The sequence below is a fragment of the Nerophis lumbriciformis genome, linkage group LG21, assembly GCF_033978685.3.
Source record: "Nerophis lumbriciformis linkage group LG21, RoL_Nlum_v2.1, whole genome shotgun sequence".
NCBI classification, from domain to species: Eukaryota; Metazoa; Chordata; class Actinopteri; order Syngnathiformes; family Syngnathidae; genus Nerophis; species Nerophis lumbriciformis.
The window spans coordinates 13,930,998-13,947,041 of record NC_084568.2 but is presented as its reverse complement, the minus strand read 5'-3'; the positions used below and the strand labels follow the sequence as shown (position 1 = coordinate 13,947,041).

General features: G+C 38.4%; 1 protein-coding gene across 1 annotated transcript in view; it reads right to left on the bottom strand.

Annotated features, from left to right (window-relative positions):
- Positions 1 to 16,044, bottom strand: part of dap3 (death associated protein 3) — a 28,084-nt gene that overhangs the window by 5,791 nt on the left and 6,249 nt on the right. Inside the window, exons 4-11 of the mRNA XM_061982903.2 lie at positions 15,772 to 15,873; positions 15,014 to 15,122; positions 14,832 to 14,924; positions 8,115 to 8,245; positions 5,064 to 5,144; positions 4,737 to 4,901; positions 4,612 to 4,671; positions 4,455 to 4,544 (exon numbers count right to left, since the gene is read on the bottom strand). Coding sequence (XP_061838887.1) covers positions 4,455 to 4,544; positions 4,612 to 4,671; positions 4,737 to 4,901; positions 5,064 to 5,144; positions 8,115 to 8,245; positions 14,832 to 14,924; positions 15,014 to 15,122; positions 15,772 to 15,873 — 831 coding nt within the window. The remainder of the gene's footprint in view (positions 1 to 4,454; positions 4,545 to 4,611; positions 4,672 to 4,736; positions 4,902 to 5,063; positions 5,145 to 8,114; positions 8,246 to 14,831; positions 14,925 to 15,013; positions 15,123 to 15,771; positions 15,874 to 16,044) is intronic.

Sequence of the window (16,044 nt, the reverse complement as noted above, 5' to 3'; positions counted from 1 at the left end):
GGGAGGGGGGAGGTGTTTGTTATGCGGGATTAATTTGTGGCATATTAAATATAAGCCTGGTTGTGTTGTGGCTAATAGAGTATATACACAGGTAAAAGCCAGTAAATTAGAATATTTTGAAAAACTTGATTTATTTCAGTAATTGCATTCAAAAGGTGTAACTTGTACATTATATTTATTCATTGCACACAGACTGATGCATTCAAATGTTTATTTCATTTAATTTTGATGATTTGAAGTGGCAACAAATGAAAATCCAAAATTCCGTGTGTCACAAAATTAGAATATTACCGTACTTAAGGCTAATACAAAAAAGGGATTTTTAGAAATGTTGGCCAACTGAAAAGTATGAAAATGAAAAATATGAGCATGTACAATACTCAATACTTGGTTGGAGCTCCTTTTGCCTCAATTACTGCGTTAATGCGGCGTGGCATGGAGTCGATGAGTTTCTGGCACTGCTCAGGTGTTATGAGAGCCCAGGTTGCTCTGATAGTGGCCTTCAACTCTTCTGCGTTTTTGGGTCTGGCATTCTGCATCTTCCTTTTCACAATACCCCACAGATTTTCTATTGGGCTAAGGTCAGGGGAGTTGGCGGGCCAATTTAGAACAGAAATACCATGGTCCGTAAACCAGGCACGGGTAGATTTTGCGCTGTGTGCAGGCGCCAAGTCCTGTTGGAACTTGAAATCTCCATCTCCATAGAGCAGGTCAGCAGCAGGAAGCATGAAGTGCTCTAAAACTTGCTGGTAGACGGCTGCGTTGACCCTGGATCTCAGGAAACAGAGTGGACCGACACCAGCAGATGACATGGCACCCCAAACCATCACCCAACCATGCAAATTTTGCATTTCCTTTGGAAATCGAGGTCCCAGAGTCTGGAGGAAGACAGGAGAGGCACAGGATCCACGTTGCCTGAAGTCTAGTGTAAAGTTTCCACCATCAGTGATGGTTTGGGGTGCCATGTCATCTGCTGGTGTCGGTCCACTCTGTTTCCTGAGATCCAGGGTCAACGCAGCCGTCTACCAGCAAGTTTTAGAGCACTTCATGCTTCCTGCTGCTGACCTGCTCTATGGAGATGGAGATTTCAAGTTCCAACAGGACTTGGCGCCTGCACACAGCGCAAAATCTACCCGTGCCTGGTTTACGGACCATGGTATTTCTGTTCTAAATTGGCCCGCCAACTCCCCTGACCTTAGCCCAGCGTTTCTCAAAGTGTGGGGCGCGCCCCACTGGTGGGGAATAGAGACATGACAGGTGGGGCGCAAGGAACGGGAGGAAATTTCACTTAAAAAATTTTTTTTAATTATTATATTCTTAGATTATTTTTTTTACTATGCTTTCATTTTCTATACACAATGTAAATCACTTTGTGATTCTGTCTGTGAAATCCGCTATATAAATAAATGGAAATTACCGGTACTTATTTTTACTGTAGGCTTTATATTTCTCGGTACGAGCGAAAGTTTGACAGACATAGCAACAGTTACTAATGGGGGCGTGGCTAAGCGGAACAAACTTTCGCGCGGATGGGTAGCAGGCTAATGTGTGGACCACAATTACACAAATATATACATTTGTGACTCGCACCTCAAAGGTTGTCGAGCCAGAGCCAGCACCTGCAGAGAAACAAAAATGTGACGGGCACACACTGTGTCATTCACTGGGAAGCACTCGCGTCAAGGCAGCTCAGCCCCGAACTCAATGAGGTTTTTACATGTTGTGAGCGCGGTAAATTTGATCAAAACACGACCACTGAAAGTGCGACTGTTCTCTGCACTGTGTGAGGAAATGGGAGCTGATCATACAGCCGTGCTGTTTCACAGTGAAGCAAGGTGGCTCTCCTGGGGGAAAGTGCTGTCACTTGCCCTGTCTTGCCAAATGCATAGCTCCTCCTTTTTTTTTGCAAAGATTGCAAAGTGGCACTTTTATTGTATTTATTATTGAACTTGATGCAAGTTATTTGATTTATTATTGAACTTGATGCAATTTATAACACTTTTTTTAATTTATTATTGAACTTGATGCAAGTTATAACACTTTTGTTTTATTTATTATTGAACTTGATGCAAGTTATAACACTTTTATTTGATTTATTATTGAACTTGATGCAAGTTATAACACTTTTTTTGATTTATTATTGAACGTGATGAAGTTATAACACTTTTTATGATTTATTATTGAACTTGATGCAAGTTATAACACTTTTTTTGATTTATTATTGAACTTGATGCAAGTTATAACACTTTTTTGATTTATTATTGAACGTGATGCAAGTTATAACACTTTTTTTGATTTATTATTGAACTTGATGCAAGTTATAACAGTTTTTGTGATTTTATTATTGAACGTGATGCAAGTTATAACACTTTTTTAATTTATTATTGAACTTGATGCAAGTTATAACAGTTTTTTTTATTTATTATTGAACTTGATGGAAGTTATTTTATTTATTATTGAACTTGATGCAAGTTATACCACAGCTGCACAGTTATTTTATTTATTATTGAACTTGATGTTATTTTATGTTATTGAGTTTGAATGTATACAACTTGATGTTCAATAAATTTGAAAATGTTAAAGCTTGGCATTAGCGCTCTGTTGGGGCGATGGGGGCAGGTGGGGCTTGAAAACTCCCCCTTGTCCAAAGTGGGGGATGACAAAAAAAGTTTGAGAGCCACTGCCTTAGCCCCATAGAAAATCTGTGGGGTATTGTGAAAAGGAAGATGCAGAATGCCAGACCCAAAAACGCAGAAGAGTTGAAGGCCACTATCAGAGCAACCTGGGCTCTCATAACACCTGAGCAGTGCCAGAAACTCATCGACTCCATGCCACGCCGCATTAACGCAATAATTGAGGCAAAAGGAGCTCCAACCAAGTATTGAGTATTGTACATGCTCATATTTTTCATTTTCATACTTTTCAGTTGGCCAACATTTCTAAAAATCCCTTTTTTGTATTAGCCTTAAGTAATATTCTAATTTTGTGACACACGGAATTTTGGATTTTCATTTGTTGCCACTTCAAATCATCAAAATTAAATGAAATAAACATTTGAATGCATCAGTCTGTGTGCAATGAATAAATATAATGTACAAGTTACACCTTTTGAATGCAATTACTGAAATAAATCAAGTTTTTCAAAATATTCTAATTTACTGGCTTTTACCTGTATGTCTTGTGTTTATTTACTGTTTTAGTCATTCCCAGCTGAATATCAGGTCCCACCCGCCTCTCACAGCATCTTCCCTATCTGAATCGCTCCCACTGCCCTCTAGTCCTTCACTCTCACTTTCCTCATCCACAAATCTTTCATCCTCGCTCAAATTAATGGGGAAATCGTCGCTTTCTCGGTCAGAATCGCTCTCGCTGCTGGTGGCCATGATTGTAAACAATGTGCAGATGTGAGGAGCTCCACAACCTGTGACGTCACGCTACTCGTCTGCTACTTCCGGTACAGGCAAGACTTTTTTATCAGCGACCAAAAGTTGCGAACTTTATCGTCGATGTTCTCTACTAAATCCTTTCAGCAGAAATATGGCAATATCGCGAAATGATCAAGTATCACACATAGAATGGACCTGCTATCCCCGTTTGAATAAGAAAATCGCATTTCAGTAGGCCTTTAATAGCAGAAGTGCTTTACAGGTTAAAAAGCATAGAGCAAAAAACAAAACAAAAACAAACAAAAAACATAAACAATGAATGAGCTCAACAAGATAGTGCAAAAGCAATACGGTAAAAGAGTTGGAATAAAAAAGTAAAATTGCAAAATAAAAATAATGAAATAATAAAAGTGCGACAAATTGAAAAAAAAGTAAAGCGAGGGAGGGGGGTGGGGGGGGGACTAGAAATGGTGGCCTATTGGGCGGTCTCAGCTCAGGTTAAAGACCAGCGAGAAGAGGTAGGTCTTAAGGGTTTTGATGGCAGTAATGTATAGTGAGTTTTTTGTTGTGCCCTAAAAAGTGTTAATACTGTAAGTGTTGTACTTATTCCAGCTGTTTGATTGTAACGTGCATTTTAGTTGTAGTTTTTATAAACAAAATTAGGAAGTGGTGAAATTGCCATGTAAAATTGCTAATGCTAATCAGTAGCATGTTAATAGAAGAGCCAATGTATATTAGCATCAAGCTAGCGCATATTTTGAAAAGTCGAGCCTTGCTTTACTTACGTAGGAGCATTTTTGGAGTCAATTTCCTTGTTGGCATTGAAAATTGCAACATCACCTACAGGCAGTTTGACAGAGTCCGCTCTCAGAGCTGCTGGAGTGACCACCAAGTGTCGAAGAGCAAAGAGTCGGCAACCGGGCGTGACGTCACATGCATCACAGGTACCGTAACATAGCACTCTTGATTTACCATAATCGGTGCCTTGTAGGAACGGCGGGATTCGGTCGGTGCCAAAAAAGCACAGAATTCAGTACCTATCCCGAGCTACAACAACACAACACTGACCTCTCCCAGCAGTTCTTGAGGCAGGTAGGCATTTTTGATAGGGTAGACAGCCCCAGTATAGGACAAAGTGGTGATGATGGCGCCTCCCGTCTACAACAAGAAAGTGAATGTTAGAAAAGGACGGAAGCAACACTAAAATGTCACGTGTTCTTCTCACCCAGTCATTCCTCATCAGCTTCCTCAGGTTATGAATCAGAGTCAGCTCGTCGGGATTCACCTGGTGAGGAGCATGAGAGCACGTCATGTGAAGCCGAGGACGTCACAAGTAGATTTTGTCCTTACGGCACTATGGTCTGGTTTCTTGAGGGTGGACTGTCCCCACAGGGCGTTGACGCCGTCCACAGCTACGGCCAGTCGGAAAACGCTGTCCGGCTGTCCGCTTTGCAGCCTCAGCTCCTTCATCACCGCCCCAACTACGTCGCAGCTGCTCTTCACGCGAGAGATGCCCTGCAGCCGAGAAAACACATGCGAGTAGATAATAGGCACAATTATTAAGGAGTGCTACTTTTATGCTAGTCCTAAAGCAGTGTGATTTAATCAGTGTTTTACTGTACACGACTTATGAATGGTAACGTTGGGTAATGAATGTTTATGATGGTGAAAATTAACCTGATCCACTAGCTCTCCAAGAGGTCTTCCCTCCTCTGTGAATTCTCTCTTTGTCCACACGTAGCGCTGCTTTGTCTTTATCTGAGAGGAAGGGAAAAAGTTCAATTGTGTTTGAATGGGACTTCCTGTACAAGACAACGCCAGTATGCTAACTCATCTTATATTAGCATGTTAGCTTTTTAGCCAATTTTATTTGATTAAAACTAAAAATCATGGCTTTAGATACTTGCCACCATCTTAGAAGTAGGCTAACTTTTGCTATGTTATCATGTCAAGGTTTTATGTGATAATTTTAGATAATTTTCAATCAATCAGTCAATCAATGTTTATTTATATAGCCCTAAATCACAAGTGTCTCAAAGGGCTGCACAAGCCACAACGACATCCTCGGTACAGAGCCCACATAAGAGCACGGAAAAACTCACCCCAGTGGGACGTCGATGTGAATAACTATGAGAAACCTTGGAGAGGACCGCATATGTGGGTAACCCCCCCCCCCCTATTTGTTTAAACTTAAAAATCATTGCTTTAAATACTTATAGCCATTCTAGAAGCATGCTAATTTTTCCTATGTTATTATGTTAACATTTATTGCTAATACTTTTGCAAATGTTATTTGTTTGAACTTAAAAATCATGTCTTTTAACATCTGGCGCCATTTGGGAAGTATGCTAACGTTTTATGTTTGTATTTTAGCTACTGTTATTGATTTGAAACTAAAAATCATGGATTCTGATACTTGTCTCCATCTTAAGTATGCTAACTTCTCCGATGTTGTCATGTTAGCAATAGCGTGATAATATTTTTACCCTGGTATGTTTGTTAATTTTATTTGTTTAAACCTAAAAAGCATGGCTTTATTTGTTCAAACTTAAAAAGCAAGGCTTTTTATATTTGGCAACATTTGAGAAGTATGCTAACTGTTTCTATGTTTTCATGCTAACATTAACATGCTAATGTTTATGCTAGCATTTTAACATATTTTGATCATTCAAATAAAAAAATGATGGACTTTAAGACTTGTTGCCATCTTGTAAGTATAGTAACTGTTCCCATTATAACAAACTCACGTTAGCATGCTGACATTTTTTGCTAGCGTTTTAGCTTTTAGCTTCCAGAGGTTTAAAGCATACATAGCAAGCCCATCGAAATTTCTGTCTGTGGCAATTTTATAGTTACCTTTTTGTTAGCAAATTAAAAAAATTCCCCGTAATAGTAAGACTTCATCATTTGATGAATTTATTACAGTTGAGTAAAAAAATATTTTTGTAAAATTACCTCATTATCAAAATAGTGTTTTACCCTATATTGGGGGTCGGCAACCCATGGTTTTTAGCGCCGCCCGAGTGGCTCCCTAGAGCTTTGTGTATGAAAATGGAAAAAGATAAGGGGAAAAATATATTTTTTGTTTTATTATGGTTTCTGTAGGAGGACAAACATGACACAAACCTTCCTAAATGTTAGAAATCCCACTGTTTATATTAAACATGCTTCACTGATGAGTCTTTGGCGAGCGCCGTTTTGTCTTACTAATTTTGCGGTCCTTGAACTCATTGTAGTTTGTTTACATGTACAACTTTCTCGACACTGCCACAGCAAGACGTGTTTTATGCCACTCCTTTGTCTCAGTTTGTCCACCAAACGTTTTATGCTGTGCGTAAATCCACAAAAGGTGAGCTTTGTTGATGTTATTGACTTGTTGGAGTACTAATCAGGCATATTTGTCAGTGCATGACTGCAAGCTAATTGATGCTAACATGCTATTTAGGCAAGCTGTATGTACATATTGCATCATTAAGCCTCCTTTGTAGGTATATTTGAGCTCATTTAATTTCCTTTACTTATTTCCTTGATTTATATTTCCATGTCTCATGACATTATCTGTATGTAATATTGGCTGCATTTCTGATAGTTGTTTGTGTGCCGTTATAGACCACAGCAAACGTTATCCAGCTTACAAAGATTGTAATAAATCCATTAGAAGAAGACAGCCTGCTATTTCCTTTAACTTGGACACACACATCTATACTTTTGGCCCTTCTAAGCCAGTCATTTCCAGGAGTTATCTCACCCTCTGAGAAGTTTTCCAATGTTGTAAAAATGTGTAAATAAATATTACAACGAATATTTGCGTCAGCCTGCGACACAGTCATTTTGATAATATAGCTGAAGCTTTTAGTTTCTTGCGGCTCCAGATTTTTTGGTCCAATATGGCTCTTTCAACATTTTGGGTTGCAGAGCCCTTCACTATAAATGTACTTTCCAGTATTTAGTTGATCGAGTATAATAGATTTGTCACAAATATGATATATATACACACACACACACACACACACACACACACACATAAATTGTATAAATACATAAATTCTCAAAATATAAGATTTTAGAATATTTTTTCTTTATTACAACAATTCTTTGAACTTTGAATTAAAATGACAACAAATATATTTTCATAAGATTTCTTATTCTGCAAAGTTGTAAAAATGAATCGTATTTTATTTGTAATATTAAAACATTATTATCATAATAAAGTGGCAGTAGAGTTTATTAGAAGTCAGGAAAATTATTTAGAAAGGTGCAAAAAAATGTTTTGATGAATTTAACACAACTTTTAAAAGGATACTTTTGTTTCACTTGCAGTTAAAACCATAATCGAAGTAATAGAAATGTACAAAGCCACAATGTTGTGACTACTGCATGTGGGTTCAAAATGATACAAATGTATCTCATTAGATTGTGCAGGAGTACCTAATGAATTGCACATTTTATATTAAGTCCAAAAAGATTTATGGTGAGGACTTCAGTGATTACATTTCCGTTGACTCAAATACACGATAAACTGCCAAGAGGAAATGCCTCCCATTAAAAGGTGATTAAATAATAGAGGCTATCTTGTTATGCAGCTGTTATGGAGCGCCTGCTGCTTTATGTGCATCATCAGCGTGTGACCTCAGCTGCTTCACGCAGACATGCGACAACGGTCTATCAATGCGAACGCCGTCTTTCCCGTTGATCAAGACTCATATCGAGAATAGCGCGTTTGCTCACCTTGGAGAGGAAGGGCTCGTTGGTGGTTTTAAAGTTGTACAACCACGCGGTGCCTTGCAAAGGCGTGTCGAAGCGAGACGTGTTAAAGGATGAAGGCAGCAGCTCCTTGCAGTTTTTCACCCAGATGTGGGCTGTGGAAAACACATGTAAATCTGTAAGATGGAAAGTTGTACCCTGGTGTGTAGACCAAAACTTAGGATATGGAGGGGGGGGTGCATTTGGATATTCATTCACATTTTAATGAATTAAAAATGGTGCTTTTGGGAAGACAGCTTGACTAAATATCTTCACAAAAGAGCTACACACATCTACAACAACCCCCTATCTTCTAGTCACGACAAACAAAAAAATCATAATTTTACCGGTTATGGAAAAAATCTTATTTGAGTCATTTTTTGTCCAACAAGTGCTTGGATGTGTTGCTACATCTTAACTGCATTAGTCTGGGTTTTGTCAACGATAAGACACTTTTATAGCCTTTCTAAATTACTGAAGTACATGGGTGATGTCTCTGCTTGTTTTTCCTTCCACCCTAACACCCACATTCTGTAAGTCTGGGACAAAAACTGCCGTGAAGTTGGTTGATCACCAATTTATGTTGAATTTTTATTTTGGTCAAAATGTACACTAAATTGGACCTAGTGTGTGAATGTGAGTGTGAATGTTGTCTATCTGTGTTGGCCCTGTGATGAGGTGGTGACTTGTCCAGAGTGTACCCCGCCTTCCGCCCGAATGCAGCTGAGATAGGCTCCAGTACCCCCCGCAACCCCGAAAGGGACAAGCGGTAGAAAATGGATGGGATGGGTTACTCTCCAAATGGGTTTCTTTTATGATTGATGTTGTATTACCGTATTTTTCAGACTATCAATTTCCTTTCATTTTCTCTAAAATCGACAGTGCGCCTTATAACTTGGTGCGCCAAATGTATTAATTCATTCTGGTTGTGCCTACTGAGCTTGAAGCAATTGTATGTGTTACAAGGTGCATTGATAATTGTGACCAAGAGATGGCAGTCACAAATAAGCAGTATGTGTGGACTGCAGGTTTAAGCCCGTTTAATAAATAACGATAATAAGTACCCATGAGCAAGCAACACCAAAACGCTGACGTTTCATTGAGAATATAGAATATACACACACCGCTCAGAAATTTCTCAAAATGTTTTCGTACGACTTTGATAAGCTACGAAGCTGCACCGCGTGTTGGAACGCGCAGCATTACGGCTACTGTAGACAAGACGTACTGTGCTTCAACATACAAGTATTTTTATGGCGTGTGTATAAGGACCCTAAAATGGCACGTATTAGGAGACGTATTTAACAATATTATGCAAAACCAACTTTTCTTACTCATTGGTACCTGCTGAGGAGTACTTGGGATCTGCATAGCGGTAAGTCCCAAAAATGTTCACGCGTCCACCATTGTATTCCACGCCAAAGTCAATAAGCTCCTTTTTTGTCTCTATCCTATTGTGGTGGGGCATTCATCCTTCGGTGTTGCCATGTCTAATACAAAGTAGCGTACAGTTCTAACTTACATCTGTCAGTAGACTTGCTATGGAAGCACTAAAAACTACCAGTACAACAAAAATGATGGGGAAATAACACGGTTGAAGTGGAGGCACGTAAATAAAACCGCCAACAAAACGGCACATCCTGAAGATGGTCTGTAAAACATAATCTATGCAACATTTTGACCAAAGAACCACCATTACATGTTACATAGACCAGAAGAAGTGTTTTAATGTAGAAAAAAAAATCCTAATGACACCTTTAATGCGTCTTACAGTGTGCCTTTTAGACACGCTCATTGGCAGTGCGCCTTATATTTCGGAGAGCCCTATGGGCCGAAAAATACAGTTACTGCCTTTTCCATTTTCAATCAAAATCCTGGTTTTGCTAATATCGCAATCAGATAAAGTGTGTTTTGCTCATCTTGCTCCCCCTCCCAGGATGGGACACTTCACCCAACACCTTCCCACTCTACTCACATCTCTCTCTTTCCTCGTTTTCCTCTCTTTCTTTCTTTCTTTCTGTAGCAGCGTAACACTTTTCCTTATGTAAACTAATTTCACCTGAGATCTCAAATGCATACTTAAGACCTTAGCTTTCTCTGGACATTTCTTTGTTGAATAGGAATAATTCCAAAATAGAGCCCTTCAAAACAGTAATATGAACAGTCGGTTTTACCGCGGTTTATTATTGATACTGTTATTTGTCACATCCCTATTTTATTGTTCATTGTTATTTTATTCTATTTTATCCCTGTAAATATACTGTAACATGTTCCAACACTGATAGCAATTCAAGTCAAGCACCGAACCAAGTTTTTTTTGTGTACAATGCCAATAAAGATTCTTAATTCATTCAAAACAATCCAATGTGGGGCAAAATACTGTACAATAAACAGTTAACTTGTGACACTATTGCGGTATAGGTGACAAAGACACCCTCTTCAATTGTTTTTTCTTGTGCTTCACTTTTATTATTATTATTATTATTATTATTATTATTATTATTGCAACCAATTATCTTTATTAGGGTTTTAACCAGGGATCCCACTGAGGCAAAAAAAATAGAAGATTTGAAAAATATCAGCTGGGGGTCAAGGGGGCCCTTTTGGGAGTTCAGGGGGCATTGCCCACTGCAGTTGAAGAGATTTTTACCATTTATACGATGCTTTGGAAGGCATTTTGTAAATAGAAATTATGCAAAAATGCAAGAAAACTTGCCAAATTGTTTCTATCTATTGGATGCTATAAAATGAAAGCCAAAATAATGTCAACAGCTAAAGTTCACCATTCAAAAGTAAACAGTCACCAGTACCTTACAGAGGTCGAGAAGAGCTGTTTTGTTCATGTATTTACAACCAGGCACGCGGCAAAATTCCACATTCTTCACCCCTTAGAGCAGTTGAACATCCAATACAATTTATTCCATTGGTTTATCGCAAATGCAGACTCTGTTGAGATGCGAGTGAAAACGTATTTTTTCACTGGAATGTTGATGTCCTGCCTCATTAGCTTTAGATGCGCTAACTTCATTGTGTGCGTCTGCTTGGCAGGCCTACAAGTGCTTCATTAAGCTGCTTGTATTGAAACGTCCTACATGTGTCCCACCCTTCGAAATAGAGATATTGCAAAGTTTGAATGTTGCCGTTCAACTTGTTGGCTGCTCGAGTTTGTAATATTGCCACACAGCTGTTATGATGCTCGCTTTGGTAGCGCAGTCTGCCATTGGTGCAATGTTCTTCCATTTACGGTGAAAAAGAGGCGAAGAAGTATTTTCCGTGTAGCAACATTAGCATTCTCGCGGACCTATTGGCTTGTGTATGCTATATCTAGTTCGTAGACCCAAAGTTTATGGTTTGGGAGATTTAGTTACAAGTACTCACCGATACAATACCTCCAAAAAGTGCCGTATTGGCATTGGAAGGTCACTCTATTTTAGTAATTATTTGGCGTACTACTAGATAGAGCTGGGCTAGAAACAAAGCGGAATTCCGCTCAATAGCAGACCTCTGGGATGCACGTTTAACATACCGTATTTTCCTGACCATAGGTACACTACCGAAGAATGGTCTATTTTCTATCTTTTTTCATATAGAAGGCGCATAAAAGGAGTCATATATATATATTTTTTTTCTAAATTGAAAACACTTCCTTATGGTCTACATAACATGTAACGGTGGTTATTTGGTCAAAATATCGCATGGATCATCTTCAAGCCGCTTTCTGACAGTTGCTTCCGAATGCGCCGTTTTGTGGGCGGTCTTATTTACGTGGCTCACCTTCGGCAGAGCCTTCTCCCCGTCATCTTTGTTGTAGCGGTGTAGCGTGCAAGGACGAGAGTGGAAGAAATGTCAAAAGGTGGAGCTAACTCAGCGTTTCTCAAAGTGTGGGGCGCGCCCCACTGGTGGGGAATAGAGACATGACAGGTGGGGCGCGAGGAACGGGAGGAAATTTCACTTTAATTTTTTTTTTTTTATTATATTCTTAGATTTTTTTTTTTTACTATGCTTTCATTTTCTATACACACTGTAAATCACTTTGTGATTCTGTCTGTGAAATCTGCTATATAAATAAATGTAAATTACTTATTTTTCCTGTAGGCTTTAAATTTCTGGAGGAGCGAAAGTTTGACAGACATAGCAACAGTAACTAATGGGGGCGGGGCTAAGCGGAACAAATTTGACGAGACAAGCGCAGCAAAATGAAAAGCTGTCCCACTGTCAAACGACGCAGTGGAGTGACGTATATGCGACATTGCAAGTGATCTTGAGGAACAACTCGTAGACAAATTAAAAGAAAGTCGTTTTGCTTTACAAGTGGACGAAGCTACTGACAGCAATAAAGACTGCCTGTTCATCGCATACGTCCGCTTTGTGAATGGCGAGTCACTGTGCGAGGATTTGCTGTTTTGCAAATACATCAAAAATAGAGCCACTGCTGATGAGCTGTTCAAGATAATGGACAGTTTCCTCAAAGAACACGACCTAAATGGGAAAACTGTGTGGGCTTTTGCTCTGATGGCGCACAGACCATGGCAGGGTCAAGAAACAAGCTGCAGGCTCTAATAAAGAGGGTTGCGCCAAATGCGCATTGGACACACTGCGTCATTCACCGGGAAGCACTCGCGTCAAGGCAGCTCAGCCCTGAACTCAATGAGGTTTTAACATGTTGTGAGCGCGGTACATTTGATCAAAACACGACCACTGAAAGCGTGACTGTTCTCTGCACTGTGTGAGGAAATGGGAGCTGTTCATACGGCCGTGCTGTTTCACAGTGAATCAAAGTGGCTCTCCCGGGGCAAAGTGCTGTCACTTGCCCTGTCTTGCCAAATGCATAGCTCCTCTTTTTTTTGCAAAGATTGCAAAGTGGCACTTTTATTTTATTTATTATTGAACTTGATGCAAGTTATTTGATTTATTATTGAACTTGATGCAAGTTATAACACTTTTATTTGATTTATTATTGAACTTGATGCAAGTTATAACACTTTTATTTGATTTATTATTGAACTTGATGCAACTTATAACACTTTTTTATTTATTATTGAACTTGATGCAAGTTATAACACTTTTATTTGATTTATTATTGAACTTGATGCAAGTTATAACACTTTTATTTGATTTATTATTGAACTTGATGCAAGTTATAACACTTGTATTTGATTTATTATTGAACTTGATGCAAGTTATAACACTTTTGTTTTATTTATTATTGAACTTGATGCAAGTTATACCACAGCTGCACAGTTATTTTATTCATTATTGAACTTGATGTTATTTTATGTTATTGAGTTTGAATGTATACAACTTGATGTTACTTGATGTTCAATAAATTTGAAAATGTTAAGCTTGGCATTAGCGTTCTGTTGTGGCGATGGGGGCAGGTGGGGCTTGAAAACTCCCCCTTGTCCAAAGTGGGGGATGACAAAAAAAGTTTGAGAACCACTGAGCTAACTGTTTTAATGACATTCAGAATTTACTTCAATCAATAACGGAGCAGCATCTCCTCATCCGCCGGAAATGTGTCCCGTGAAAAACCGTCCGATCGGAACTCTCTAATAACTAAAGTTCCTAGGGTGAATAATGTAAACTCATTACACCGGTATGTTTTAGCGCTTTCATGTTTACTGACAGATATAAGTAAGAACTTCACACTACTTTATATTACAAATGGCAACAGTGGAGGATGAATGTCACATAACAAGAAGATGGAGAAAAAAAAGCTTATTGACTACGGTGTCGGCATGGACTACAAAGGCGGACGCGTGCAATTTTTCAGGATTTATGCAGATCCCAAATACAGATCAGCAGGTACCAGAAGGTAAGAAAAGTTGCTTTTGCATAATATTGCAAAACAAAACGCCAGATAATACGTCTTACCTTATACACACATCATAATAATACTCGTATGTTGAAGCACAGTACAATCCATCAAGCGGTGCAGCTTCATAGCTTACCAAAGTCGTACTAAAACATTTTGATCGATTTTTATATATTTTATATATTTTCAATGGAACATATCAAATGTTGGTGTTGTTTACTTGAGCCATATTGACTTCAAATTGCAGTCAACACGTAGCTCTTATGTTTTACTGCCATCTCCTGGCCACACTTATCATTACACCATGTACCAAACAAAAAATTATTTGAGGTCGGTAAGCAAAACCAGAATTATTCCGTACATTAGGCGCACCTGGTTATAAGGCGCACTGTCGAGTTTTAAGGAGAAAAAAAGGATTTTAAGTGCGCCTTATAGTCCGGAAAATACGATACTGCAAAACTTACTAATCAAACTCAGTCATTCATCAAAAATGTAAAATGGTTCTACAATATTTTTTAAGAATTACCAGTCAGCCAATTGCGGATTATTGAATTTTATAAATCATCAGCAGTATTAGGCCTAGTATTTTGTACACTTACTAATGAACTGAACGTGACCTTAATACAGAAGTAAGTAACAATGCAGTATTGTTATTTTAGATTGCAGGCGTTGTGTTTTGGGGATTTGTGCCATTTAATGTTGTAATGTGATACTTAATTTTATCTGTGGAATATGGTAAAGAAAATGATTTGCGGGTGACACCTGGGACGAATCTGGTAGAAAGTTAACTAGTTCAACTGAATCAAAAGCGCCTTTGGTGTGTGCAGCCACATAGTGCACTACAAATACCTGGATGCAGTACAAATAAAAATCTTTAATTTTCTCACCATCAGGTACGTGCAGCACCAGCCATCCCTGTGTGTAGCAAAAGTGCACCACGTGACAAAGGGACATTGTCTTACCGCCACCCTTTAATCCGTCTGAACAGGTCGTTAAGTATCTTTTAAAGATGGAGACTATTTGTCTTTCTTGATGACTGTGTGATGTCATTGTTGTTCGTGAAGGATACAGAACATATATCGCTGCACAGGTCTGCTGTCGTCTGTTTCCTTCAGGTGTGAGATGACCTCCAGAGCAGGCTGCCTTACCATCACAGATGCTTCATTAAACGTCTTCACCTACACATAGCAGACAAACTTTCAGTTGGAGTATCCTCAGTAGATAAAAAAAGTATTAAAAATGCTTAGAAATAACTGAATGGCATTAACTCTGGAGGTTAATTGGTGTGCTTATTAAAATAGCTTTTGTGACAGTGAATTTCACTAACTGATTTCTTTTGCCTTTGAATTTTGTGAACTGATTTTTTTTTTTACATCAAATTATGCTGACGAAAAATTGAGAGCAAAATATGTATTAAAATATTCAGTTTGTTAAAATACAGTTAGTGTTTTAAAATTCAGTGCAAAAAAATCAGTGTATAAAAAATGTGGTGCAAAAAAATTCAGTGGTAAATGAAGACTGAAGCAATCGATCCTGTCTCAGAACTAGCCAATGACATGCCTCAGTCTTAATTGACCAAAAGTAGGTCTTGAGTTATGAAACAAAAATCTTTCTGCACTGAATATTTTTTATACAGAATTTTTACACAGATTTTCTAAGAAATTGTCATCATAATTTCATATTAAAAAAATTATGTTCACTAAATTCAAACGCAAAAAATTCAGTGTCAAAAAAAAGTTTTTGAATAAAGACACAAATTAACTTCCATACAAAATGTTCTCTGGATCTTTTAGGGATAATAAAATAAATAAATGTGCACAAACCAACCTGTAGCTTATAGCGGCGGGGAAGGCCATGAGGGAAGGCAGTGCGGATAAGTGCGGATGATATCGTGTAATACTGTCCAATATGTTGCTGGGAATGACGAGCCTAACAAACAGACAAAAGAGGAGCAAAAATCATCGATATTCATTCAACACAACCAGTGTTGTTACCAGTGTTAAAATTATTGACAGAAATGTTTTGTCTTAAATATCATTAACGACCTATTTTCCCGACGAAAATAGGACGATAACCAATCAAAACAAATGCATGTTGACT